The sequence below is a fragment of the Oncorhynchus tshawytscha genome, linkage group LG19 (assembly GCF_018296145.1).
Source record: "Oncorhynchus tshawytscha isolate Ot180627B linkage group LG19, Otsh_v2.0, whole genome shotgun sequence".
In the NCBI taxonomy this organism is placed as follows: Eukaryota; Metazoa; Chordata; class Actinopteri; order Salmoniformes; family Salmonidae; genus Oncorhynchus; species Oncorhynchus tshawytscha.
Genome location: NC_056447.1, coordinates 38,295,448 through 38,323,187, shown reverse-complemented (window position 1 = coordinate 38,323,187; position 27,740 = coordinate 38,295,448). Strand labels below are relative to the sequence as shown.

Sequence of the window (27,740 nt, the reverse complement as noted above, 5' to 3'; positions counted from 1 at the left end):
CATCAGATGACCTGGCCTCCACAATCAACCGACCTCAAGCCAATTGAGATGGTTTGTGAGTTGAGTTGGACCAAAGAGTGAAGGAAAAGCAGCCAACAAGTGTTCAGCATAACTCCTTCAAGTCTGTTGGAAAAGCATTCCGCATCAAGCTGGTTGAGAGAATGCCAAGAGTGTGCCAAGCTGTCATCAAGGCAAAGAGTGGCTACTTTGAATAATGTCAAACATAATATATATTTTGATTTGTTTAACACTTTTTTGGCTACGATATGATTCCACATGTTATTTCATAGAATAATAGTGAAGACATCACAACTATGATGTAGAAAATAGTACAAATAAAGAAAAATCCTTGAATGAGTAGATGTGTCCAATCTTTCGACTGGTACTGACCTCACTGGGACTTAAACACAAGGCTAAGGTTCTTTCCAAGGGAAATAGCATTACTCCCATGTTACAGAACATTTAACCTTTCCACTGCTTTTCTGTGTTTAATTATTAGCCAGGATCCTAAGCGGCTAAAACATGTATATCCACTAAAATGGGGGTCAAAAAGAGTGCATCATCATCGGGGCGGCAGCGTAGCCTAGTGGTTAGAGTGTTGGACTAGTAACCGAAAGGTTGCAAGTTCAAATCCCTGAGCTGACAAGGTTGTTCTGCCCCTGAACAACACTGTTTCTAGGCCGTCATTGAAAATAAGAATTTGTTCTTCACTGACTTGCCTAGTTAAATAAATCTACATGCAGGTAATGTGTTAATGCAAAAACAGTGTAGGCCTACAAGGGTGGTCTAATGAAGCATATGCACGACACAACACAGCCCTTAGCCGTTATATTTGCCATATATCACAAACCCAAGGTGCCTTATTGCACTGGTTACCCGTTTAGAGCAGTAAAAATAAATGTTTCGTAAGATCCGTGGTTGTACGGTCAAATATAGCACGGCTGTCAGCCAATCAGCATTCAGCGCTCGAACCACCCAGTTTACATTGACTTATATTGAATTATTTTTCTATTCGTCTCACAACAAGTCTTGCACTGCAAAATAGACAGTTGCCATGGGGAATCATCCTCGCTATATGCTTCAGGAGCAATAAAGGTGTTTGACACACATGAAAACCTGAACAGTGTCTTGACCTCGGTCTTGATAGACATGGCTATAGATCACTGATCGATAAATTATTTTGTTACTTTAGAAACATCAAAACTAGAATGTGCCTTAAACAAATGAGTAATAATATTAGATTTTTATATGACAACGTCATTGGCTGAGGTCAGTAGGAAAATTACCCTGACTGCCCCCTCAGTTTCCATCTGTGGGCATCAGTGTGGCCAGAAAGAGCGTATGAAAACGATACCATAGCTTTCATAGCCAGAGACAAAGAATTGCAAAACACCCCAATTCCCTTGACTTACTTTTATTAAAGGTTAATCGTCACGTAACCAAAAGCTTTTTTAGCCACAGTTATTCACAGGACCAAGGTCTTAGATAGTCTATGTTTATACTCACAGTTGTATTCCTTGTCATTATGCCTTTGTAAGGATATGAAAACAATACCTTCCCGTATGACCAGCTATTGACAGAGGGTCGTTTTAACCTTGTCTAAAGATTACAGGCTCTATTTTAACAAACCTAACATAATGGTAAATCTAAGCACTGGGGCTCTAGGTGCGGGGGTGTCAGAAATATTTTTGCTATTTTCACAGCCGGTGTTATAAGGGAAATAGCTGGCGGTGGCGAGAAAAGGATGGGTTTTGATTACTAAACAAGTTAGGGTAGATGTGATGAGGGCTTGGCCACTCACTGACCAATCAACTCGCCCCATGGCTTAACACTGCATGCGTATGTCTCAAGTTCTCTAGGTTATTGACAGTCGTTGCATTGTCATCAACCAATTCAGCTGGGGGCACAGAATATTCTCCTCCTGGTCCATTGTGGATTGATACTACAGTTTATTAAATAGCATAGGCTACATTAACAAGTAACAGCAAAAAAAAAACATTTCAGTTTGCGCAATATTTATTTATTTAATTAACCAGGAAGGGCTCATTGAGATTAAAATCTATTTTTCAAGAGCTCCCTGGCCAAGATAGGCAGCACCAAGTCATTACAAAAAAATTAGACAACACGAAAAACTACAAGTAATATAGTAAAAACCATTGAATTTACAAGAGTATAAAACAGCTAAATAAAAACTTTGACAGGTCAGGGAATCAGCCTCAAAATCCTTCATCAGTGATTTAAAAACACCAATCGGGACAAGCTCTTCCAGTTTAAAAGTATTTTGTAAGGTGTTCCAAGACGATGGCGCAGAGTACATAAAAGCTCTTTCACCAAATTCAGTTCGGACATTTGGAACAGTTAGCAGGATGAAGTCCAGTGAACGAATAAAGTACCCACAACATTTCTGAACAATAAAAATGCACAAATAAAAAAGGTAGTAACCCCCAAATGGCTTTGTAAATAAAAGTATACCAGTGACTGAGCCTACGAGTGACTAGAAGGCCAGCCAACCCTGGTATACAAAGTGCAGTGGTGCGTAAGGGTTTTGCAGCTTAAAATAAATCTCAAAGTGCCATGGTAAAGAGTGTCAATTGATCTCAAATACTGAGCGGAAGCATTCATACATAAAATATCCCCATAAAGGCAGAAATGGTGCTGATACTAGCCTCCTTCTGGCTTCGAAAGAAAAACAGGCCTTATTCCTAAAACAAAATCCCAATTTCAGCTTCATTTTTTTTGTAAATTGTTGAATATGCAATTTAAAAGAGAGGCCGTCATCAATTAAAATTCCAAGATATTTATATGAGGTTACAACCTCAATAGCCTATGTTTGGAGTGTTGGCAGTCAACATTGTAATAGGTTTCAACGAGCCTGGCCTATCCTACGTATCAATGCATCGCACTTCTAAAATCAATAAGTTTGGAAGAACGCATCTTTGGTAACCGGATGAGAGGCACTCTTTGGAGATGGACACATGAACAAGCTAAATTATGTATGGAGGTAGGAATAGGTGTACATGTTATAGAATTAAATATATTTCCATTCAAGGCACTGACTTAACATATTTTATACAAAATACTAGGCTTCTGTCAATTGTTGCCAATGTGTGAGGCAGATTCTCAAAAAAAAATCTGTAGTTGATATGGCACTATATTTGTAAAGCAGACAAGCGACTCTTTGAAAATGGGGATGACAGCCTACTTGAACAAGCAAAATTAAGTATGCAGGTATGTGAACTGTGCATAAAGCATGAGAGCACAAAAGCTCAAATATATATATATATAAAAGTATGTTGACACCTCTTCAAATTAGTAAATTTGTCCATTTCTGCCACACCGAATGCTGACAGGTGTATAAAGTTGCGCACACAGCCATGCAATCACCATAGACAAACATTGGCAGTAGAATGGCCTTACTGAAGAGCTCAGTGACTTTCAACGTGGCACCGTCATAGGATGCCACCTTTCCAACACGTCATTGGTAGAGTTTCCCTGGTCAACTTTAAGTGCTGTTATTGTGAAGTGGAAAAGTTTAGGAGCAAAAACAGGTGCTAAAGTGCTAGAGTGCTAAAGCGTGTAAAAATTGCCTGTCATCGGTTGCAACACTCACTACAGAGTTTCAAACTGCCTCTGGAAGCAACCTCAGCAACATAACTGTTCATCGAGAGCTTCACGAAACGGGTTTCCATTGCCGAGCAGCCCGACATAAGCCAAAGATCAGCATACGCAATGCAAAGTGTCAGCTGGAGTGGTGTAAAGCTAACCATCCTTGGACTCTGGAGTAGTGGAAATGCGTTCTCTGGAGTGATGAATTACGCTTCACCATCTGGCAGTTCAACGGACAAATCTGGGTTTGGCGGACGCCAGGAGAACAGTACCTGTCCAAATGTATAGAGCCAACTGTAAAGTTTGGTGAAGGAGGAAGTGGTCTGGGGCTGTTTTTAATGGTTTAGGCCCCTTAGTTCCAGTGAAGGGTAATCTTAACGCTACAACATACATTGACATTCTAACCGATTCTGTGCTTTCCCAACAGTTTGGGGAGGGCCCTTTCCTGTTTCAGCATAACAATGCCCCCGTGCACAAAGTGAGGTCCATACAGAAATGGTTTGTCGAGATCGGTGTGGAAGAACTTGACTGGTCTGCACAGAGCCCTGACCGCAACCCCATCAAACACCTTTGGGATGAATTGGAATGGCAACTGCGAGCGAGGCCTAATCGCCCAACATCAGTGCCCGATCTCACTAATGCTTGTAGCTGAATGGAAGCAAGTCCCTGCAGCAATGTTCCAACATCTAGTGGAAAGCCTTCACAGAAGAGTGGAGGCTGTTATAGCAGCAAAGTGGGATCAACTCCATATTAACGGCCATGATTTTGGAATGAGATGTTCGACGAGCAGATGTCCACATACACTACATGACCAAAAGTATTTCAAAGCACTCAGACCATTTAAAGCCCCTTTATTCATAGGCTACTTGCCTATAAATGGCCTGGATAAAAAGACAACTAATAGAACTATGCAATGCTGCTAAACCAATCTTGATTAAGGGGAGGGTAGGGTATGCTTAGTTTTTAATCAAATTAAACTAAATGGGGGAGAAACCAGTCATTTAAAAAAAAAGTTTATAAATACGAGATTCACCAGCACAAAAGGCACATCTCTCCTTCCATGGGCACTGCGAGTTATTGCTGGATCGGCTGTGCTTCCTCTCTTCTTCTGTGGATTTTATTTGCCGGTTAGCAACCAACTTTAAGGTGTATTACCGCCACCAACTGGACTGGAGTGAGGACCAGAGACAGTGAATGTTTAAATCCTACCTAATATTCTCATCTCCCTAAGCAAACAAAATGCATAACTAAATACTACAGCCCCTGAAAAATTCCCCAGTAGTTCACTTATGCTTGGCTCTTCAACCCCATACTCCCCAAATCTAATCACAATCAGTCCCTTTCTCAAACATATTTCTGGCACTGAAATAGAACATGTTCCACAGTCTCCATCTCCCCCTGACAATCGCACCTCCCAGTCTGATGTTTCCCCACCACTTTCCATGTACTATTTAGCCTTGTGTGTTCCAGTCGCAGCCTTGGGACTACACTTTCCTCCCTTCTCTCTCAGCCTGAGGACCTCCCTGCCACCACCTTTCCTGGATCTTATTCTGGTGTCTTCCCATACTCTACCTGTTCCACAACTCTTGCCACTTATTTTTAACCACTGTTCTTATGAATCCCTTGGCTTCTGCTTTACCGATTGACAATTCCATCTCAATATTAGGATGTTTAAGAGCCTGCTTGGCAACAATATCCACTTCCTCATTCCCCTCTACTCCCACGTGAGCTGGTACCCAGAGGAACATCACAAATACCCCCATCTGTTCACCCTATACAAACACTGCAAAACCTCATACAATACATCCTGTCTGCTCTGAGACACATGAATTTAAGCTCATCAGTGCTGCACAGGAGTCAGGGAAGATGACTACCCTGTTTGGCCTCACCTCCTCCACCCACTCCACAACCTAGAGTATTGCCAACAGCTCCATTGTGTAAACAATGATCCGTTGCTCTTTTCGTCATTGCCAACAAACTCAGGAACACTAAAAGCTCCTCCTATACTCCCTGTTTTATGGTTCTTAGAGCCATCTGTGAATATATTCAAGAATTTCCCTCCCATATAACCCCAACTCTCTCACCTGACTAAATACTTTTTTGCCCCACTGTATGTGAAATGTCAACACTATCAGCCTATGGCTTGAAAGAGTAGTAGGGTCTTTCCCAGGTTTCAGTATTGGCACCACTACCGCCTGCTTCCAACTTCTAGGCAGCTTCCCTTCCTGCCACACCTTATTGTAAAGGCCCAATACTTTCTGCATTGTTTTGTCACTGAGATGAGCTATCATGATGTAACACATATCATCCTTCCCAGGAGATGTTACCCCAACTTCAGCTAATGCTCTCTTCATCTCAGCCAAGGTAAAAGGGCCATTCATTGTACCCCCACCATCTCGCTCTGATCCAGCACCCCTGAATGTTCTCCTCTTACCCTCGCTCTCCCACGCTGCCCCACTTCTGTCAGATTGTTTGAGCTGTGCACCTTCACAAATGCCTGGGCTAACATCCGACTTCTCCATATCTCTCACTGCAATAAACTCCTCACTTTTCAGCACAGGAAGATCCCAATATCTTTTGATCCCACTCATCCCCTATACCTCTCCCACGGGAGTGGTCCTGCCTATGTTTCCACAGAACCAGCACCAATACGCCCTCTTAGCTGTCCTAACGATCCTCCTTACTACTGCTTTGTGCTTGTTTATTCTGAATCAGGTGCTGGTAATTATGGGACCATTTCAACATTCTGAAAGCACTGTTCCTACACTTCACTGCTTCTCTACACTCTTCACTCCACCAGGGTACTGCATTACTCACACAATAGTAGGGGCCGCAATGCAGGTGATTCCTATGGGTACAGGGGAATCACCTGCATTGCAGCCCCTACTATTGTGTGCTTCTGCCCTCAAAATCCATGCCATTATCAACTGCATTACCATTGAGACCTTTATATATAACTCCACATTAGATCGGCATGAAATTGTCACTTTTGCCCTTGTTTTTAAGGACACACCTCAAATATTGTCACCCCTCCCACCTCAGTGGAAGTGAGCTGATGTTAGATAGGTAAATTAGCGAACCTGGCATTAGGGCTGGAAAAAGCCAGAGTGACAGTTTTTAGATGACAACATTTCAAATTAACTTGTGCTTGACACTTGCCATCATAGGTCTCAAGGACTGTGTGTGTTTATAGCCGTTTGATAAAGCATATGCAGTGTGTGCAAGCATCCATTACGGTTCTGAGCCATTGTATGGAGGCAAAATGGCTCCATGTGTCTTGATATGATGTAGGCTACTCTGACAGGCAAGGCGGCAGATTTCTCTTCATCTAACATATTCACCACACAACTTTGTCAACAAAACTACAGTTTAAGATCATATGAATGTTGAGAACTGTAGCCTAAACAATGTTTTAGTTCTGTAAATAAATGCACGAGACCTACTGAGACTAGCTTGAGGGGAGAGAGAGCACAACATAGTCAGGCCTAGAAGAGTTGCTGTTTGACCTAGATAGGCCTATTGTATAACTGTCACACCTCAGCACTCAGCCTGCCCATAACACACAGACAAGGAACATCTTTATGAAATAATCGAACACAGTGAATTTTTTCTAATATACAGATGACGAAAAACCATACAGTGTCAATACAATCCAAATACAGGCCATGCTATCATTATTTTCTCTAGTCCTTAAAAACTGTGTTTTGTTTTGGTGATTTCAAATCAAATCGTATTGGTCACATACACGGGTTTAGCAGATGTTATTGCGGGTGTAGCCAAATGCTTCTGCTTATAGTTCCGACAGTGCAGCAATATCTAACAAGTAATACCTAATAATTTCACAACAAATACCTAATACACACAAATCTATGTCAAGGAATGGAATGGAATTAATAATAATAAATATATGGATGAGCAATGTCAGAGCGGCATAGATTAACATACAGTAGAATAGTATAGAATACAGTATATACATATTATATGAGTAATGCAAGATATGTAAACATTGTTAAAGTGGCATTATTAAAAAAGTGACTAATATTCCATTTATTAAAGTGGCCAATGATTTCAAGTCTGTATGTAGGCAGCAGCCTCTGTGCTAGTGATGGCTATTTAACAGTCTGATGGCCTTGAGATAGAAGCTGTTCAGTCTGTGTGTATATTCATAGCTAAATCAAATCAAATTTTATTTGTCACATACACATGGTTAGCAGATGTTAATGCGAGTGTAGCGAAATGCTTGTGCTTCTAGTTCCGACAATGCAGTAATAACGAACAAGTAATCTAACTAACAATTCCAAAAAAACTACTGTCTTATACACAGTATAAGGGGATAAAGGGGCTTAAATTAGGGGCTTAAACATGTGGAAAACGTTGCCTCATATTTATGTTTAGGCCTAATATAATAATATATTTGGCTAAATAACATGGGTTTTTTAAAAGTATTATCAACAAATAGCCTATAGTATAGGGCAATGTAGGCCACTAGTGCACTATGCTTGCACAACCACTAGGCTCTCTCTTTACCACAGTCATCAGGCATACAATAATGATTGAAAAAGTTGTTTTTCTGCTAAATAAATGTTACACTCGTTATTGGACTGTTTGTTAACGGTAACAAACGAAGTAGGCCATCTTGAATTAACACTTATCAATAATGGCAGTGATATAATCACACAATTTAGTGCAAGTAACAAACACAAAATGCAACCCAAAACTGTTGTATTTTCTACATTTGTAGCAATCAAAGACAAATAGTAGCCATACCATTTAGGCTACGGCCATGGCCTAAATATCAGGCTATTGTTTTTGGTATAGCCTTTCGTTGCAAAGATGAATAACATAGGCCTATATGTAGGCCCATCAAATAAAAAGTATAACTTTTAGCTTATCAAACCACATGCATATCTTTCTCATTGCTGCAGCGTATCTTTAGAAAAATTACCCCAAATATTGAGCCTACATCATTTTTTATCGCTTTGTCTGAATTGTAGCAGATTTCGGACCTACCGTTGACAGAGGCCTATAGACTACTATGGAATAACATAGCATAACATAGCCTACCGTGGGTCGGGCTATAGCGCACTATGCTAAGCTATTCAAGGAAACATGTATTATTAGACGTGTGTTCTTGCTACAGTTGCCGACAGTATTCATAAACCTCGACGGCGATACATAGTAGCTACCCAGCTGCCTAATTTGGCTACATTGTCAACAGGAATACCGTAGTGTAAGATTGCTCGACTGATCTACTGACCTAGTTTTGGATAGGGCGCAGAGGAGCTTTGGCCAATCATTGAGACGTTTGCATAGTTCCCCATACCCCTCTGCGGCCACTTTAGAACGGGCAATCACTTGCGAGTCGACACAGGCCGAAAAAATGAAACCAGTAGAAGCTACCAGATATAGTGGGTGTCCTGTAATGTAATTTACCTGTCTGTTCCCCTGTCGTTCTGTCACCGCCGCCAGCCGCAGCATTCCTTGCCGACATGGCTGGAGCCGGTACGCCGGGGCCCAAGACTCCAATGCATGTGGATAAGGCGGTAGTATTGGATAGTGTGGAGGGAAGAGGGGGGCAGTGTGTTGTATAATTGACTGATTTATTCTTCCAAGGGTGGAGCGATCGGGGAGACAAAAACGTGAAAGGAAAGTACACGGTGTAATAGGGACACAACGTAACCTACAAATCCGTGAACTTGCGGAAGTGGAGACAGAGCGTCCATCCACCGTCTGGCCAAATATGGTTTCGTATGTTAGGCATCACTGCACTCAAATCACCCATTAAAAAAGCACGGCTCTTCACGGATTTTCTTTCTAAGTCGGGGTGAGAGAGGACATAGAAAGAAATAGTAATGGCGCCTTTTTATAAGCGATAACTCTGCCATGGTTCGTTGGACCAAGCCTATAAGGCAAATTAATGTAGTTTTGGGGGGAATAATCACCGAAACTAATGATTGTGGTAAACACAGGTTTAGGCGATACGTTTTGTTCTTTGACAATCTTTATGAGCTAATGTCGCTTTTTGTGAAATTTGAAGAATGTATGTAATAATACAAAACACATAAAGGTCATGTTAACTGACGGTATAATGGCATAGAACAAAACGTATATACTATCCGAAACCTGTGTTAACCTCGGACCTTATTTTCTGCGTTTATTCCAAAACCCTATTCTTTCCGCATTCATTTTTTCCAAAGGGGTGGCTGAACGAACCATAGGCGAGGTCTATAGTGAATATTACGAAATTTAGGTGACGTGATCATGAGCTAAATTTCAGAATTAAAGTTTCCCTGGATTGTTTTTACTTAATTTACAGGAAATGTTTCTGATTAAAAATCACAAAATCATAGTTTAAAGTGACTTAAGCATACATTTATTGAAGGAAAAAAAACAACATTATTTAAATAAAAAAACAAAGATTGCCCTTCATAGGTTCTTGCCTTCTGAGGAGCTTTTCTTAGCCACTGTGCTTCTGCATATGCATTGCTTGCTCTTTTGTTTTTTTTGGGCCGAGTATCAGTAAAGCACTGTAAATAGTTTTAAAAAATAAATGTGATTGATTGATTAGTCTACACATGTTTGCTTCTGTACCATTTAAACTAAAGAAGGTCTACAGCTATTTGTTACTGTACTGTTAGTTCTATATACAGTGCTATCGGAAAGTATTTAGACCCCTTGAATTTTTCCAAATTTTGTTACGTTACAGCCTTATTCTAAAACTGATTCAATTGTTTCCCCCCTCATCAATCTACACACACTACCATGATGGAAAAGCAAAAACAGGTTTTTAGAATGTTTTGCAAATATCTAAAAATAAAAAACTGACATATCACAGAGGTATTCTGACCCCTTTACTCAGTACTTTATTGAATCACCTTTGGCAGTGATTACAGCCTTGAGTCTTCTGGGGTATGATGCTACAAGCTTGGCACATCTGTATTTGGGAAGTTTCTCCCATTCTTCTCTGCAGATCCTCTCAAGCTCTGTCAGGTTGGATGGGGAGCGTCGCTGCACAGATATTTTCAGGTCTTTCCAGAGATGTTCGATCAGGTTCAAGTCCGGGCTCTGGCTAGGCCACTCAAGGACATTGAGACTTGTCCTGAAGCCACTCCTGCATTGTCTTGGCTTTGTGCTTAGGGTTGCTGTCCTGTTGGAAGGTGAACCTTCGCCCCAGTCTGAGGTCCTGAGCGCTCTGGAGCAGGTGTTCATCAAGGATCTCTCTGTATTTTGCTCCGTTCATCTTTCCATCAATCCTAACTAGTCTCCCAGTACCTGCCGCTGAAAAACATCCACACAGCAGGATGCTGCCACCAACATGCTTCACGGTGTCACGACTTCTGCTGAAGTTGGTGCCTCTCCTTGTTCGGGAGGCATTCGGTGGTCGTCGTCACAGGCTTTCTAGCTCCCACCAATCCAAGTGGGCTGTCATGTGCCTTTTACTGAGGAATCGCCATTATGGAGCACGAACTGGGATACGTTTCGAGGTGAATGGGAGGACTATGCGCTAGCAACGGGACGTCTGGAAAAGGATGATGAGGTAGTGGCTGCCACTTTGAGGACTATAATGGGAACTGAATGCCGACACGTATACAAACACAACCTGAACCTAACAGCAGCTCAGCAAGGTAACGCTACAGTTATTCTTGATGCTCTTGAACATTCCTTTAAGCCAGCAAAGAACGTAATCTACGAGCGTTATGTTTTCGGTTGTTGCAAACAGGAGGACGGGGTGTCTATTGACAGCTTTGTCACTAGGTTAAGGGAAAAGGCAGCTACATGTGACTATGGTGCTTTAAGAGATGAACTGATCAGAGATAAGATTGTGCTTGGCATAACTGATGAAGGCACCCGCAGACGTTTGCTGAGAGAACGTGACCTGACGCTGGCCTTGGCAGTGGAGACATGCCGTGCAGCAGAGCTTACTGATATACGGATAAGGTCCATGGAGCTAGAAAGACAACATATGGACAATGTCAATGCTACATTCAGGCAGCCAGTAAAGAAATTCCCCTTTGCCACAGCTAATGCTAATACTACAGCCAACTCTGCAGTAGAAAACACCAATACATGCCGATATTGTGGCATTTCTCATGGACGAGGAAAAGAACACTGCCCAGTCTATGGAAAAATATGCAAATCCTGTGGTACAGCTAATCACTTCGCAAGGGTCTGCATGAAAAGCAAGAGAAAAGAGGGTAAAGTGCACTCCATGGAAACAAACACAGATGAATGGAACGACAGCACATAGGAAGTATATGCTAGCGAGTGCATAGGGGCAGTGAGGGCAAAAGGACAAAAGTGGTTTGTCACTCTGCTACTTAATAATAAACCACAGCAATGCCAGCTAGATTCAGGGGCCACATGCAACGTTATGAGCCTTAAAGACAAAAGGAGGCTCGCGCCCAGAGACAAACTCACACAGAGTAGCACCAAGCTTATACTGTATTCAGGCCAGTTCATGACCTCTTTAGGCCTGTTTGTGACAGAGTGTGTTTTACGTGGCCAGAAACACACCCTTGAGTTTGAAATAGTTGAGGCTAGTCAACAGCCATTACTGTCAGGTTCTACATGGTTCTACACTCTTAAGCAAGTACCATGATGTCTTCAACGCACCGGTCGAGTCAGTTCCCGGGGAAGTCCACTTTGAGTTGGACGCAGCAATCCAGCCTGTCCAGTGTGCACCCCGCAATGTACCTGTGGCCATGAAAGCAGCGACGAAGGCTCAGCTTGACAAATACAAAGCAGATGGCCACATCATATCCGTCACCGAGCCTACAGACTGGATAAGTAATATGGTTATCGTGAAGAAACCAGACAAGCTACAGATATGCATTGATCCTAAACACCTCAACTGGGCTCTGCGACGTTCACATTACATTATGCCCACGTTGGAGGATGTTCTTTACAAGCTCCCAAGCTCTACGAGCCCAGCAGCTACATGACCACCTTTTGGACACCCTGGGGCAGGAAGAGCTGGTTGAAGCTTCCGTTTGGTGTCTCCATGGCTCCAGAGGTGTATCAGCAGAAACAGCATAAGCTGTTGATGGGACTCAGTGGCGTGGAACCCATAGTAGATGACATCCTCGTAGTGGGCTGTGGGGACAGTGATGAGGAGGCAGAATGTGACCATGATGCCAAGCTGCTGGCCCTGATGGTCAGATGCAGACAGGTCAAGCTAAGGCTAAGTATAAAAAAGCTTCAGTTTAAAGTGCCAGAGGTCCGCTTTCATGGGAGCATTTTGTCCTCCACCGGATTGAAGGTGGATCCTGATAAAGTGAAGGCTGTCTTGGTAATGCCCCACCCATCTGACGTGAAGGGAGTGCAGCGCTTTGTCGGATTCGTCACCTACCTGGCCAAATTCCTACCGCGGCTCTCTGAAGTGTGTGAGCCACTAAGGAGGCTCATGGACAAGGACACCATCTGGCATTGGCTCCCAAAACATGACGCAGCAGTGATTGAAATAAAACAACTGGTCACCCAGACACCTGTACTGCGATACTACAATGTGTCAAAACCTGTCACGATTCAGAGTGACTCAAGCCAGTATGGACTTGGCTGTTTCCTCATGCAGGAGGGCCAGCCTGTGGAATTCGCCTCTAAGGCACTCACCCCAACAGAGCAGAACTATGCCCAGATAGAGAAGGAGTGCCTCAGCATTGTGTTTGCATGCCAACGCTTCCACCACTAACTGTACGGGTGCCACAATATTACCGCAGAGACAGATCACAAGCCCCTTATTGCTATATTCAGCAAGCCTCTTCTGAATGCCCCAAAATGACTGCAGAGCATGCTACTGGCCCTACAAAACTACAACCTCAAGGTGGTGTATAAGCCAGGGCCAGAGATGTATGTGAGTGACACGCTCAGCAGGGCTACTGCATCAGGCACTCACACATGCTCCATGCATGAACAACACGCAGTGTGCAGCTTACAAACAGAGCAAGTGGATGTTGAACACATCAAACCAGGCTGACTACCTCAATATTACGGACCAGCGCCTTATACAAATCAGACAGCATACAGACAGGGACGAGCAACTCCAGGCATTGAGGTCTGTGATTCTGATGGGCTGGCCCGACTGCAAGGAAGAAACTGCTTTAGCCGTCAGAGAATATTGGCCAGTCGAAGAGGAGCTCAGTGTTCAAAACGGAGTAATATTCAAGTGTCAGAGAGACGTTATTCCCCGGTCTCTGCGCCCTGAGATGTTGGCGCGCGTGCCCTCAAGTCACATAGGAGGTGAGGCCTGTTACAGACAAGCATGTGACACACTGTATTGGCCAGGGAATGCAGAGTGAAATCAAAGACTATGTCAGTAAATGCACAATCTGCAATGAATATGCCATTGAGCAACAGAGAGAGACGATGATGTCCCACGAGCTACCGATGCGCCCCTGGCAGATAGTAAGTCTAGATCTGTTCCAACAGAGTGGCAAAGACTTTCTGCTGGTAGTCGATCATTACTCAGACTTTTGGGAGATTGACCTCCTCCCCGACCTCTCAGCAGAGACAACGATCAAAAACGGTCAAAAAATTTGCTGCATGATGGGAATTCGAGCACGTCACTTCATCACCACGACACCCAAAAGCTAATGCGAAGGTGGAGTCCGCAGTAAAAATCGCAAAGAACCTCTGCAAAAAGTCTCTGCGAGAGGGAAAAGATGCCTGGAAAGCAATCCTGCAGTGGCGCAATACCCAGACAGAAGGTATGGATAGCTTAAAAGCAGCTCTGCCAGTAGCCAGCACTCTTCTGGAGCCATGTGTGGTGACAGACGTGCTGGTGAAGCTACGTCACAGAAGACAGGTCTCCAAGTTCATCTATGACAAATCAGCAAAAGACTTACCTGAGCTCAGGGTGGGTGAAACGGTGCAAATGATGCAAATGAAGCCACTACCAGGGGACCGGACGGGCCTCTGGAGACTCGGATCCTGTGTACAGAAAGTGACACCACGCTCCTACTTGGTCGAAGTGAATGGATCACTGTACCGTCGTAACAGGGTTGACCTTCGGATTGCTGAGCCAGCACCTACTCAGAACCCTGATGGTCAAAGGGGTCGCATGACAAAATACGGAACCCCAGCAAGTCACATGGGGCCTGAGGCACTGGTTGAAGAGCCAGGGGATCACAGGTCTGCCGCTCCTTCGCCCATCAATACTCCCCTTAGACAGTCAGGTGACACACCTGTGCGGGAACCCGCAGTCCTCGCAGACAAGCCCCCTGTCTTTTCACGCTGCGGGCGTCTGTCCTAGCCAACAAAAATACTTAATCTGTAGGTTTCCCATTAGGGATTGTTGACAGACAGAGATAGAAGTGAAGAGAATATCAAAATGTGTTGTTGTTACCCGAGAAGAAAAAAAAAGGGAAAAAAATACTAAACTGTTCATGTTGGAAATTATTACTAGGTTTGTTTTGTTAGTGAATTGACACCTCCTGTCCTATTTTATTAAAGGGAAGATGTTATGGGTGTAAGATGGCACAGTGATGCCATCTGTTGGTAAATGTTCATTACTGCAACTCATGTGTTTTCCCGGTGTGCTTGAGATACCCGGATGTATTGTGATGTACTGAACAAGACTGGTTACTCGCATCAATGCTTCTGTCTCGTCATTTAACATTCAAACACCACGATTTGTTATCTTGTGTTCAAGTAAGCTGAGAACTTTTATTTTGAAGCTTTTTGCTCATTTAGACCCATTAATGTCGCTTAATGCCGCAGATTTCACGGAGCTGTGAGAGTCAACGTAGCCTACAGCAGTCGTCACTACCACAGCCACAAAGTCATAAACCCCGCCTATTTCTTAAATTTATTTTCTTAAAATCTGATTTTAAACCTAACCCTAACCTTAACCACACTGCTAACCTTATGCCTAACCTTAAATTAAGTCCAAAAAGCTGATTTTTGTTTTCATAAATGTATTATAATATAGCCCATCCTGACTTTGTAGCTGTGGTAACTAGTGACAACTGCCTACAGCGTGTGATCTATTCTACTGTATACATCTATGTACTCAACAGCAGTACAGAAGGGGGGCCGTGGTGGCACCAGCCCCTCCTGAAAGATTATTGGCCACCTTTGTATGCTATTTCTGATACAATTTTCAGAATTTCCATGGCCACCCATGACTGGTTCTTGGTCCCCCCATTAGAATATTACTAGAAACGCTCCTGTTCAACAGTGAGGCATTGTTCTAGCTATGGCTGTCCATGACCCACCATCGACAGCTCCAATGCCCTCCAAATTCATCCAGCGCAAGTTTTGATGGATTTAAACTTAAGGTATCTTGTATGGAGGGCTGAGGCTTTAACATGGAAATAGGCAGACATACTATCCAAATTAAATAGATAGACACACTCTTTTCTCTCTGGAATTATTAACAAAGAAGAGGTGAAGGAATATTGCTTAGAGAACCACTTTAAATTATGCACCTTCTATAAAGGGGTTATAGATTTAGCAATCAGTTCATTATAGATATGGTCTAGGCCTGTACCTCCTTCTAACCACTAGATGGTAGGCACGGCTTTTCCTGAAAGTGTAAAGAGAAGAACCCCAACGGAGTTGAATGTACACTCCGGACCCCATTGTCTCCGACAGGTGGCATCATTTTAATGTGACGCATATCAAATGAACATTAATGCAAACATGAAGAGTCGTTGCTCTATCTGATGTGAGACAACACACCAGGCCCTAGTTTTATGGCCCTATCAATGACCCATCATATGAAACCACAACCAACATATCATCATGTCGTCCCAGATAACTCCATACTGAATTACACTCCTAGAGCATCATCTCCACCTCAAGGAAACAAAATCCAGAATTCCCTAATTTCCTCTTCGACTAAATGTTCTTTCCACCGAATTGGAGGGTCTGGATAGTGGGTCCTTGCAGAAAAAGTGGGTGCAGGGCATTTTCACAACACACACAGAGACACGCGTGCGCAGCACTGCCCCAAGCCGTCACTCTGGTGCAACCCGTTAGTAAAACAGAGTCTAGAGCTCGGTGCACCACCGATACATTTTTAAATCTCAATATCTGCATGCATATTTAATGACCCGGCAAATACAGAGAGTCACACTGGAAAAAGGTGGGCTGGTGGGGCCTGTACCAGTTAAATAAGCATGAAGTTAGGGAAACCCCCATAAAGGTGTCATTTGGTGTGACTGAATAGATGCACATGCAGGTAAGTGTATACCTGCAGAGCAGTATGACACTTGCGATAGCTAGCTACAGTATCTCTGTCTGAATAGCTCACCGGTAGCTAGCTCTGTTGCTGCTGACAGATAATCCAAATGATAGTCCTATGGAAAAGCTGCCAAAGAATGGGGAGTGGTGTACCGGGAACATGATTATAGTTGAGTCTTATGTTACACCACAGCAGCCATGGTACTCTTGTCTCTCTTTGAATGCAGCTTGTCAATATTTAATCATTCATCCACTAGGTTGGTATCAGATGAACATGGTTGGCTGAGGATGTGGGGCTAGAGGGCTGGGAGCTAATGAGTGAACGGGGGGTGGACTTTAGGAGGGGAGGCAGACAGGTACCCCAGCCCCTCCACGCAACATCTGGTGGAGCTATCAGAAGGCGAGGAAAGCAAAGGGGGCTGTTCACTCCTACTGCACCCACACAAAGCTCACCATGCGAAGATACTGAGGTGGTGGATTGTACTCTTTCACTCTCTCTCTCTCCCTCCCTCCATGTATCTCTCTTCCCACTGAACCCCCTGAAGGTGACGTGACCCATTCCATGCTAGGAGTTCTATCTGGTGCCTTGGACCTTGAGGTGTACATCTGCACACCCTTAGCCTCAACAAGAACATCCTCCACCTCCACCTAGTCATTCTTCACTGTGCCCATCATCCCCTTGTTTCCCAGTCTAATCCCCTGGTCACGCCAGAGAGAGGCAGACAGCACAAGCCCATCTCACATCTGAGGAAGTCTGAGGGACCCGTGGCACCACACAAAGGCGGAGCCAGCCCCATGGTGCATAAGAACTCAGGAAAGATGAGCAACCACATCTAGCAGATCTTTTTTGTCTTTTTCAGAGCAAAGTGTGCAAGAAATAGGGGGAGAGACATACTCCTGTGAAATAAAGAGAGGGAACAGGATAGGGAGAAACAGAAGAGGATGCCTTTTGGGGGGTTTTCGGGGCTGAAGGAGCGGGTTCTGAAACCAGGGAAGGAGGAGGTGAAGAATACAGTAGGAGACGGTCTGGGGAACCTGCAGAGGTGAGTCTGGGAGTGTCTGGAAATTATGGGGGATCTGTGATTGTATAGGTGTGAATCCCTACTCTCTGACTGAGAGATGTGTGTGACTCAATGGGGTGAAAGCACGGCACAGTGCGGGTTTGATATCTACTTATAGCAATAGATCCGATAATTTCACATAAGTGAGTTGTAAGATAATATTTTGGAGTACTTGTAGGTATTGTATCTTAGTTATCTTATTGTATTTTAGGATCTTCATATAAAAATCTGTATATACACTGTTAAACAATTGTGGTCCTATAATCCCAAACGTAGATAATTTGGTCAAAATTCTTAAATCTATGAACAAAGGCAGAACACGAAGCTCACCATGTACTGTACCCAGAGATCCCAGAGATAACTAAATATTTGATTATTTTTCTTGCCAGGCAATCCCAGTGATGTAATCAAAGGTTTTATTTTAAGACATTATGATACATATTTCATATCTGATACAAATTTCACAAGGGGAAGATGATGAATATGGAACTTCCATGTATGAGGTAGATTGTTGTCTTAAAATAGATAAACCAAGTAAGTGGGCAATTTCCTGTGAAAGGGAATTTTGCATGTTGAGAGCCAGAATGTTGACTGTGCAGTATGAAATAGATCAAGAGCAAGCCAAACAGTGTGAACAGTTGATTGATTATTTCAGAATCTACAATATGAAATTGTATAAAGAAGGTGAACTGGACATATTTATCCAACAAGCAGTTATCATGTACAGTATATAAGGATTGTAATATCAGAACACTGAAAATGTGTTTTCATTCTAATTGTATCCAATTGTATCTTTCTATTTCATGTCATACATTTACACCAGTTTAATTTGAAGCACTTTACAAACACTGGGAAAATGCTGAATGAAGTGCTTTATTAAAGTCTACAAGGATCCATGCTGTGGGAAAATTGTATTCCACCAAACTGCTAAAATCAATACTAGCAGATGAAACTAAAGAAATGTGAATCCAGAGAGACCAAGAGAGGAAAAGAGGAATTAAGCATGAGCCGAATGAATCATTAGGCTAAATCTCATTTTCAGATGAAACCTGTTTGTTTTTTCAAGAGGGTATTCCAGATTGCTCTGGGACAGACTGCATTATTTATTGAGTTATATATTATGGATCCAGTTAATCACTCTTTCAATTTTTCCTTATGAATCAATTATAGCCTGACTATAAAGTGAGCATCTTGAAAATGATTCCATTCAATAATTAACTTAACACTTCATTTGACACAGTACAGAAATGACCAGGTATTTCCTACCAAACAACTGCGCTAAATGGTAAAAAAAAAGAAATAATCATACCAAAGCAAAATAATTTTTCCCATGAGACGTAATTTATTGTCTGAAATACAAAAATCACACGGAATGACATGGTTCTCTCAATAGGGTCTCTCTAGAATGTTGCAGTTGCTGACCAGTCTGTTAACTGACACTGTTTAAGCCCATTCGTAATAGCTTCTTTAAATATCAGCTGTCCTTGGTACAAAAAAGGTTGCGAGATAATGACATTGAACAATAAAACACACAGCCTCTGTTCTGTATGACCTGAGTGACAACTCAACAGTCATAGAACTTCATAGACACAGTGGTGTAAAGTAAGTAAAAGTACTACACTCTAAAAAGAAAAGGTTCCTGGAGTATCCTTGAGGGGTTCTTCAAATTTAAACTGTGGGGGAACCACTATAACATATTTGAAAAACCCTTTAAAAGGGTTCTTCAAAGAACCCCTTTTGATGGTTACTCTTATAACCTTTTGAATAACATTTTTGGGGTTCATTTTTTAAAACTACCCCCCTATTATTATTTTAAAAAATATTAATATGCATAACAATAACACAATATTTTAGTTGTCAGTGTTTATATTAACGGCAATGCAGAATTAAGAAATCAAAATATGAAGTAAACTCCCAGCAGAGCCCCAAGTCCAATGGATACATCCTCTGGCGTGTTGATGTTAATGTGTTGATGTTCTCCGTACCCATAGCCAGAAGGATTTTGCAGTGCATGGTGATTGAACAGGTTTCCTGTTATATTCATCAGAGATTTAGGGAGGGCGAACTCTGTGAATCCAAAAAATAGTAATTATACAGATGATTAACAAAACATGCGCACAACAGTATTCATACCTTAATATTTGTGGTGAATGTGAATTTAAAAAACTGTTTTGATAATGGTTTTCATACACATACCTTGTCCATAATGTAGAGGCGTATGGGATATTCATTGAAGAGGTAAGAGAGGAAGATGGTAAATGTGATCTGCATAACATACTTACCAATTGACATACCTTTGTATGCCTCCTCGTCTGTATACCTGCAGACACAGACACAAAAGCAGTTCAGTTATCTTCACCCAATACAGCTAGCCTTCAACATATTCTTATAGCCTTCATATGCTTACCTATTTGATTGATATCCATTGAATTGTGTTCATTTACTGTTTTAGAAAGATTTGCACAAATATGAAAAGATTGATGTATCATCGTAAAACAATATCAATTTAGATCATACAAGGGACAAACCTTACCTTAAATTGAGAAGATCTTTAAATATTTCAGTTAAGTGCCTGCACCTGCGGTCCTTTCAAATCCAAATGTTTCAGTTGGGCAGTTAGGTTCCTGAAAGAACCCCCCACCAACTAAGGAGGTTCCTCGATGAACCCCACCTCCTATGGGGTTCTTGGAATAATCTTTTGTGGCAATTTTCAGTGCGAAAAACTATGGTTTTTCGAAGAACTTTGAGGATCTTAGAAGAACCCTTGTTGAACCCATAATTTTTCCATAAGTATTTTTTTTGGGGGGGGGCTGTACTTTCCAATTATATATTTTTTTACTACTTTTACTTCACTACATTCCTGAACCAAATATGTACTTTTTACTCTCATACATTTTCTCTGATACCCAAAAGTACTTGTTTCATTTCAAAAGCTTTTCAGGACAGGAAAAAGGTTGAATGTACTTTTCAAGAGAACACGTAGTCATCCCTACTGCCTCTAAACTGGCAGACTCACTAAACACAAATGCTTAATTTGTAAATGATGTCTGAGTGTTGGAGTGTGTTTCTGGTCATCTGTAAATTAAAAGAAATTGTGCAGTCTGGTTTACGTAATATATTTAATTTTAAGGGATTTATTGCATTTACTTTTAGTTTTGATACTTAAGTATATTTAAAACCAGATACTTTTAGACTTTACCAAAGTAATATTTTACTGAGTGACTTTCACTTTTACTTGAGTCATTTTCTATTAAGGTATCTTTACTTTTACTCAAGTATGACCATTGGGAACCTTTTCCACCACTGGATAGACATAATGACATCATGGACCTCATGCAGACAGGATGATGTCACACTTAACTTTCATCTGACTGGAAAACAATAAATCACTTTGGATTTATCAAGACAATTATCAATTAAATGTTGTTCTTGTGATTTTACAGATCAATTTTAAACAGGGATCCATACTCTTTGTCTTTAAAAGACAAGGAGATTGACAAGGAAAGCAACTTTGTTTATTATACCATCAGTTGACATGATATGTCAGTTGAATGTCAGAAAGTACAATATAGGTTACAGTTGGCCGTTTTTGATGTTGCCACTTGCCACTGCAGCTTTGACCAAAATTATGAAATTGAAAACAAGCTCTTGAGAAAGAGAGATTGTTTTCAATTCTCTGTTGAGGCATAATTATCTCCATGTTTTTTATCCACTCGGTAGATCAGAGATCAATTTGGTCTACTTAGAGGATAGAAACTACTTTATTAAAAAGGCACTAATACTATTTTATTAGTGTTGAGGCGAGCCAAGCATCATTTCCTCCTTCTGATAATGATCAACCATTCTCATAGCATTTGTCCAGTCTATTTTAGATAAAAGAGTGCGCAATCTGTGGGCTGGGAAATAGGGATGAGGGATGGAGAAAGCAGGGGTCCCTTACGGAAGAAATGGATGAATTTCACAAGATCTTTACATGTGACAACATGCAAAGCAACATGTGATAACATGAATCTACACATGTGAAAACGTGTTCACATGTAAAGTGTTCCAAAATAAATAAGGTCATGTTCTGTAAGAGGTGAGTTGGGGAAGATGGATAGGGGCTGGGGCTGACAGGGGTGAGTTGGGGAAGATGGATAGGGGCTGGGGCTGACAGGGGTGAGTTGGGGAAGATGGATAGGGGCTGGGGCTGACAGGGGTGAGTTGGGGAAGATGGATAGGGGCTGGGGATGACAGGGGTGAGTTGGGGAAGATGGAAAGGGGCTGGGGCTGACAGGGGTGAGTTGGGGAAGATGGATAGGGGCTGGGGATGACAGGGGTGAGTTGGGGAAGATGGATAGGGGCTGGGGATGACAGGGGTGAGTTGGGGAAGATGGAAAGGGGCTGGGGATGACAGGGGTGAGTTGGGGAAGATGGATAGGGGCTGGGGATGACAGGGGTGAGTTGGGGAAGATGGAAAGGGGCTGGGGATGACAGGGGTGAGTTGGGGAAGATGGATAGGGGCTGGGGATGACAGGGGTGAGTTGGGGAAGATGGAAAGGGGCTGGGGATGACAGGGGTGAGTTGGGGAAGATGGATAGGGGCTGGGGCTGACAGGGGTGAGTTGGGGAAGATGGATAGGGGCTGGGGCTGACAGGGGTGAGTTGGGGAAGATGGATAGGGGCTGGGGCTGACAGGGGTGAGTTGGGGAAGATGGATAGGGGCTGGGGATGACAGGGGTGAGTTGGGGAAGATGGATAGGGGCTGGGGCTGACAGGGGTGAGTTGGGGAAGATGGATAGGGGCTGGGGATGACAGGGGTGAGTTGGGGAAGATGGATAGGGGCTGGGGCTGGGGGTGAGTTGGGGAAGATGGATAGGGGCTGGGGATGACAGGGGTGAGTTGGGGAAAGACAAGGGTGGCTGTGGGAGGCAGGGATGAGTTAGATTCTGCTTGCTAATAGCTAATGGGAGAAAACAGGCTTTTGTTCATTTACGAATGTGGGCCTTTCGAGCAACTCCTCATAAAGGTGTTCTTGCACATGAAAGACTTGTAAATGAATAGAGGACTGGATAGTGTACATACTATAGACCTCTAAAGAGTGCATGGGAGTAGGAATAGAGCCCAGCATCTTAATTAGAGTTAACTGCACCTCCAATTGCAGCCAAAATAAATGCTTCACAGAGTTCAAGTAACAGATACATCTCAACATCAACTGTTCAGAGGAGACTGTGTGAATCAGGCTTTCATGGTCGAATTGCTGCAAAGAAACCACTAATAAAGATTAGCAATAAGAAGAAGAGACTTGCTTCAGCCAAGAAACACGAACAATGGACATCCGACTGGTGGAAATCTGTCCTTTGGTCTGATGAGTCCAAATTTGAGAGTTTATGTTTCAGCCACTGTGTCTTTGTGAGGCGCAGAGTAGGTGAACGGATGATCTCCGCATGTCTGGTTTCCACCGTGAAGCATGGAGGAGAAGGTGTGATGGTGGTTCTGCTTTGCTGGTGACAATGTCTGTGATTTATTTCGAATTCAAGACACACTGAACCAGCATGGTTACAACTGCATTTTTCAGCAATACGCCATCCCATCTGGTTTATGCTTAGTGGGACCGTCATTTGTTTTTCAACAGGACAATGACCCAACATGCCTTCACGCTGTGTAATGGCTATTTGACCAAGAAGGAGAGCGATGGAGTGCTGCATCAGATGACATGGCTTCCACAATCACCCGACCTCAACCCAATTGAGATGGTAGGGGATGAGTTGGACCGCATAATGAAGGAAAAGCAGCCAACAAGTTATGTGGGAACTCCTTCAAGAATATTGGAAAAGCATTCCAGTTGAAGCTGGTTGAGAGAATGCCAAGAGTGTGCAAAGCTGTCATCAAGGCAAAAGATGGCTACTTTGAAGTGGCTACTACTTTCAGGCCAGGGTTTTAGAAATGTTTTCACAGGTCTAATTTAGTTAATAAAAAAAAAACAGAAATACCTTATTTACATAAGTATTCAGACCCTTTGCTATGAGACTCGAAAATGAGTTTCCATTGATGATCCTTAAGATGTTTCTACAACTTGATTGGAGTCCATCTGTGGTAAATTCAAATGAGCGGACATGATTTGGAAAGGCACACACCTGTCTATATCTATATTTTATTTAACAGGGCAAGTCAGTTAAGAACAAATTATTATTTACAATGACAGGCTAGGAGCAGTGGGTTCACTTTTTACCTTGTCAGCTCAGGGACTTGATCTAGCAACCTTTCGGTTACTGGCCCAACGCTCTAACCACTAGGCTACCTACCTGCCGCAGTGCACTGTCCCACATGCACTGTCCCACAGTTGACAGTGCATTTTAGAGCGAAAACCAAGCCATGAGGTTGAAGGAATTATCCGTAGAGCTCCAAGACGGGATTGTGTCGAGGCACAGATCTGGGGAAAGGTACCAAAATATGTCTACAGCATTGAAGGTCCCCAAGAACACAATGGTCTCCATCATTCTTAAATGGAAGAAGTTTGGAACCACCAAGACTCATTCTAGAGCTCGCCGCACGGCCAAACTGAGCAATTGGTGGAGAAGGGCCTTGGTCAGGGAGGTGACCAAGAACCCAATGGTCACTCTGACAGAGTTCCAGAGTTCCTCTGTGGAGATGGGAGAACCTTCCAGAAGGACAACCATCTCTGCAGCCCCCCACCAATCAGGCCTTTATGGTACAGTGGTCAGACGGAAGCCACTCCCCAGTAAAAGAAACATGACAGCCCGTTTGGAGTTTGCAAAAAGGCACCCTCAGACAATGAGAAGCAATATTTTCTTGTCTGATGAAACCAAGATTGAACTCTTTGGCTTGAATGCCAAGCGTCACATCTGGAGAAAACCTGGCACAATTCCTACCGTGAAGCATGGTGGTGGCAGCATCATGCTGTGGTGATGTTTTTCAGTGGCAGGGACTGGGAGACCAGTCAAGATCGAGGGAAGGATGGACGGAGAAATGTACAGAGAGATCCTTCATGAAAACCTGCTCCACATTCACCTTCCCACAGGACAACGACCATAAGCACACGGCCAAGACAACGCAGGACTGGCTTTGGGACAAATCTCTGAATGTTCTTGAGTGGCCCAGCCAGTGCCCGGAATTGAACCACAGTACTGAGTAAAGGGTCTGAATACTTATCTAAATGTGTATTTAATTGTTGTATTTTTTATCAATTTGCAAAAATGTCTAAACCTGTTATTGCTTTGTCATTATGGGGTATTGTGTGTAGATTGATGAGGGGGAGAAAACGATTTAAGTAATTTTAGAATAAGGCTGTAACATAACAAAATGTGGAAAAAGTCAAGGGGTCTGAATACTTTCAGAATGCACTGTATATTGCATTTGTGGTTGTTCTATGTTTTGCTACTGCTAATGCTTTGACTAGGGTTGCAAAGCTACTGGTAATTTACCAAAGTTAATGGAAGAATGGTAATTAACAATCTATGGTAATCTATGGCAATTTATGTCAATTCTGGTCATTTATCATTGAAAAAGAAAATATTAATATATAGTATTCATTTTTTGTATCTGTGTCCAACTGTCCATATTGTCTATGAGTTTCTAGTATATAGACCATATGGTTCAAGAGAAAATAGCCTAATTAATTAAAAAGCATCTTATCAACAATGGCATTATTTTCAGTTAACTCTGCATCTCTTCCAACTCTTGTCTTATTTCACAACTGCCACCAGTTTGGCCCCAAAACATTTACAACAAAGACATTTTGACATAGTAAAATAAATAAGTGTGTAAAAAACAATAGAATGTGTTGAAATCCTCATATTAAACATTAAATACAGGTTTATTTTTTATTTATTTTAAAATCAGAAGGCCACACAGATTGCCAGAGATAATTACAGACACCTCTTATAAATTGAAGTACCCAAAAAAAGGCACTAGATGTCATCTGATCAAATTCTATATATTCCTTGAAAGTTAAAAAGCTTCTGGTAGTTTACTGGTAAACTTCAAAAGTTTCAGGTAATATACCCTTCCTTTACAAGCCTAGCTTTAACACTTTTAATGTTATTAAGTGCTTTTAAGGTGCACTTTACCAGTTCTGCAGCAGATAAAATTAGCGCTCTATACTCTCATGCGCTACTTCGGGAACCTGATTATGGTGCAAATTCTAAAATGGCTGACTCAGTCTGTCAATGGACACTATGGCTGAAGACAGTTGATAAGATGCTTCACTCACACAGTTCAATGGGTTGGGTCAAAGGTAGCAAATAAAGCCTCAACAGCTTCTCTATAGGGCAGTTTCCCGTCCCTTAACATAACAATTGTAGCAAACAAGGGATTTTTTCCACGGTGTCTTAAAAGATTGGATACGAGTTTGCAAGACTCTCCTTTTTGCCCACTTCTCCATCAAACACTCTGTCTGTAAACTGCCTGGAGGTGTGTTGAGAATATCTATTACACTGTCATCCATTGGGTTTGTGCTGTGCAAATGAACTCCACACCAATGTAACACAAAGAGGCTGATACGGTTCACATTCAGTTTGTTTGTGATGGATGGGATGACGCTTCAAACACTGACCGTATTTGCCTGTGTATCACGACAGCTCTACATATATACAGTGCCTTGCGAAAGTATTCGGCCCCCTTGAACTTTGCGACCTTTTGCCACATTTCAGGCTTCAAACATAAAGATACAAAACTGTATTTTTTTGTGAAGAATCAACAAGTGGGACACAATCATGAAGTGGAACGACATTTATTGGATATTTCAAACTTTTTTAACAAATCAAAAACTGAAAAATTGGGCGTGCAAAATTATTCAGCCCCTTTACTTTCAGTGCAGCAAACTCTCTCCAGAAGTTCAGTGAGGATCTCTGAATGATCCAATGTTGACCTAAATGACTAATGATGATAAATACAATCCACCTGTGTGTAATCAAGTCTCCGTATAAATGCACCTGCACTGTGATAGTCTCAGAGGTCCATTAAAAGCGCAGAGAGCATCATGAAGAACAAGGAACACACCAGGCAGGTCCGAGATACTGTTGTGAAGAAGTTTAAAGCCGGATTTGGATACAAAAAGATTTCCCAAGCTTTAAACATCCCAAGGAGCACTGTGCAAGCGATAATATTGAAATGGAAGGAGTATCAGACCACTGCAAATCTACCAAGACCTGGCCGTCCCTCTAAACTTTCAGCTCATGCAAGGAGGAGACTGATCAGAGATGCAGCCAAGAGGCCCATGATCACTCTGGATGAACTGCAGAGATCTACAGCTGAGGTGGGAGACTCTGTCCATAGGACAACAATCAGTCGTATATTGCACAAATCTGGCCTTTATGGAAGAGTGGCAAGAAGAAAGCCATTTCTTAAAGATATCCATAAAAAGTGTCGTTTAAAGTTTGCCACAAGCCACCTGGGAGACACACCAAACATGTGGAAGAAGGTGCTCTGGTCAGATGAAACCAAAATTGAACTTTTTGGCAACAATGCAAAATGTTATGTTTGGCGTAAAAGCAACACAGCTCATCACCCTGAACACACCATCCCCACTGTCAAACATGGTGGTGGCAGCATCATGGTTTGGGCCTGCTTTTCTTCAGCAGGGACAGGGAAGATGGTTAAAATTGATGGGAAGATGGATGGAGCCAAATACAGGACAATTCTGGAAGAAAACCTGATGGAGTCTGCAAAAGATCTGAGACTGGGACGGAGATTTGTCTTCCAACAAGACAATGATCCAAAACATAAAGCAAAATCTACAATGGAATGGTTCAAAAATAAACATATCCAGGTGTTAGAATGGCCAAGTCAAAGTCCAGACCTGAATCCAATCGAGAATCTGTGGAAAGAACTGAAAACTGCTGTTCACAAATGCTCTCCATCCAACCTCACTGAGCTCGAGCTGTTTTGCAAG

General features: G+C 42.4%; 2 protein-coding genes across 3 annotated transcripts in view; one reads left to right on the top strand and one right to left on the bottom strand.

Annotated features, from left to right (window-relative positions):
• The window catches only part of arntl2 (aryl hydrocarbon receptor nuclear translocator-like 2), a 32,164-nt gene extending 22,728 nt beyond the window's left edge, over positions 1-9,436 (bottom strand). For both annotated transcript variants that reach the window (XM_024379787.2, XM_024379788.2), the window contains exon 1: positions 9,040-9,436. In XM_024379787.2, coding sequence (XP_024235555.1) covers positions 9,040-9,097 — 58 coding nt within the window. In that variant the 5' untranslated portion in view covers positions 9,098-9,436. The remainder of the gene's footprint in view (positions 1-9,039) is intronic.
• A 7,804-nt stretch (positions 9,437-17,240) lies between these two features.
• slc17a8 (solute carrier family 17 member 8) overlaps positions 17,241-27,740 on the top strand; it is a 36,250-nt gene continuing 25,750 nt past the window's right edge. The window contains exon 1 of the mRNA XM_024380343.1: positions 17,241-17,831. Coding sequence (XP_024236111.1) covers positions 17,731-17,831 — 101 coding nt within the window. The 5' untranslated portion in view covers positions 17,241-17,730. The remainder of the gene's footprint in view (positions 17,832-27,740) is intronic.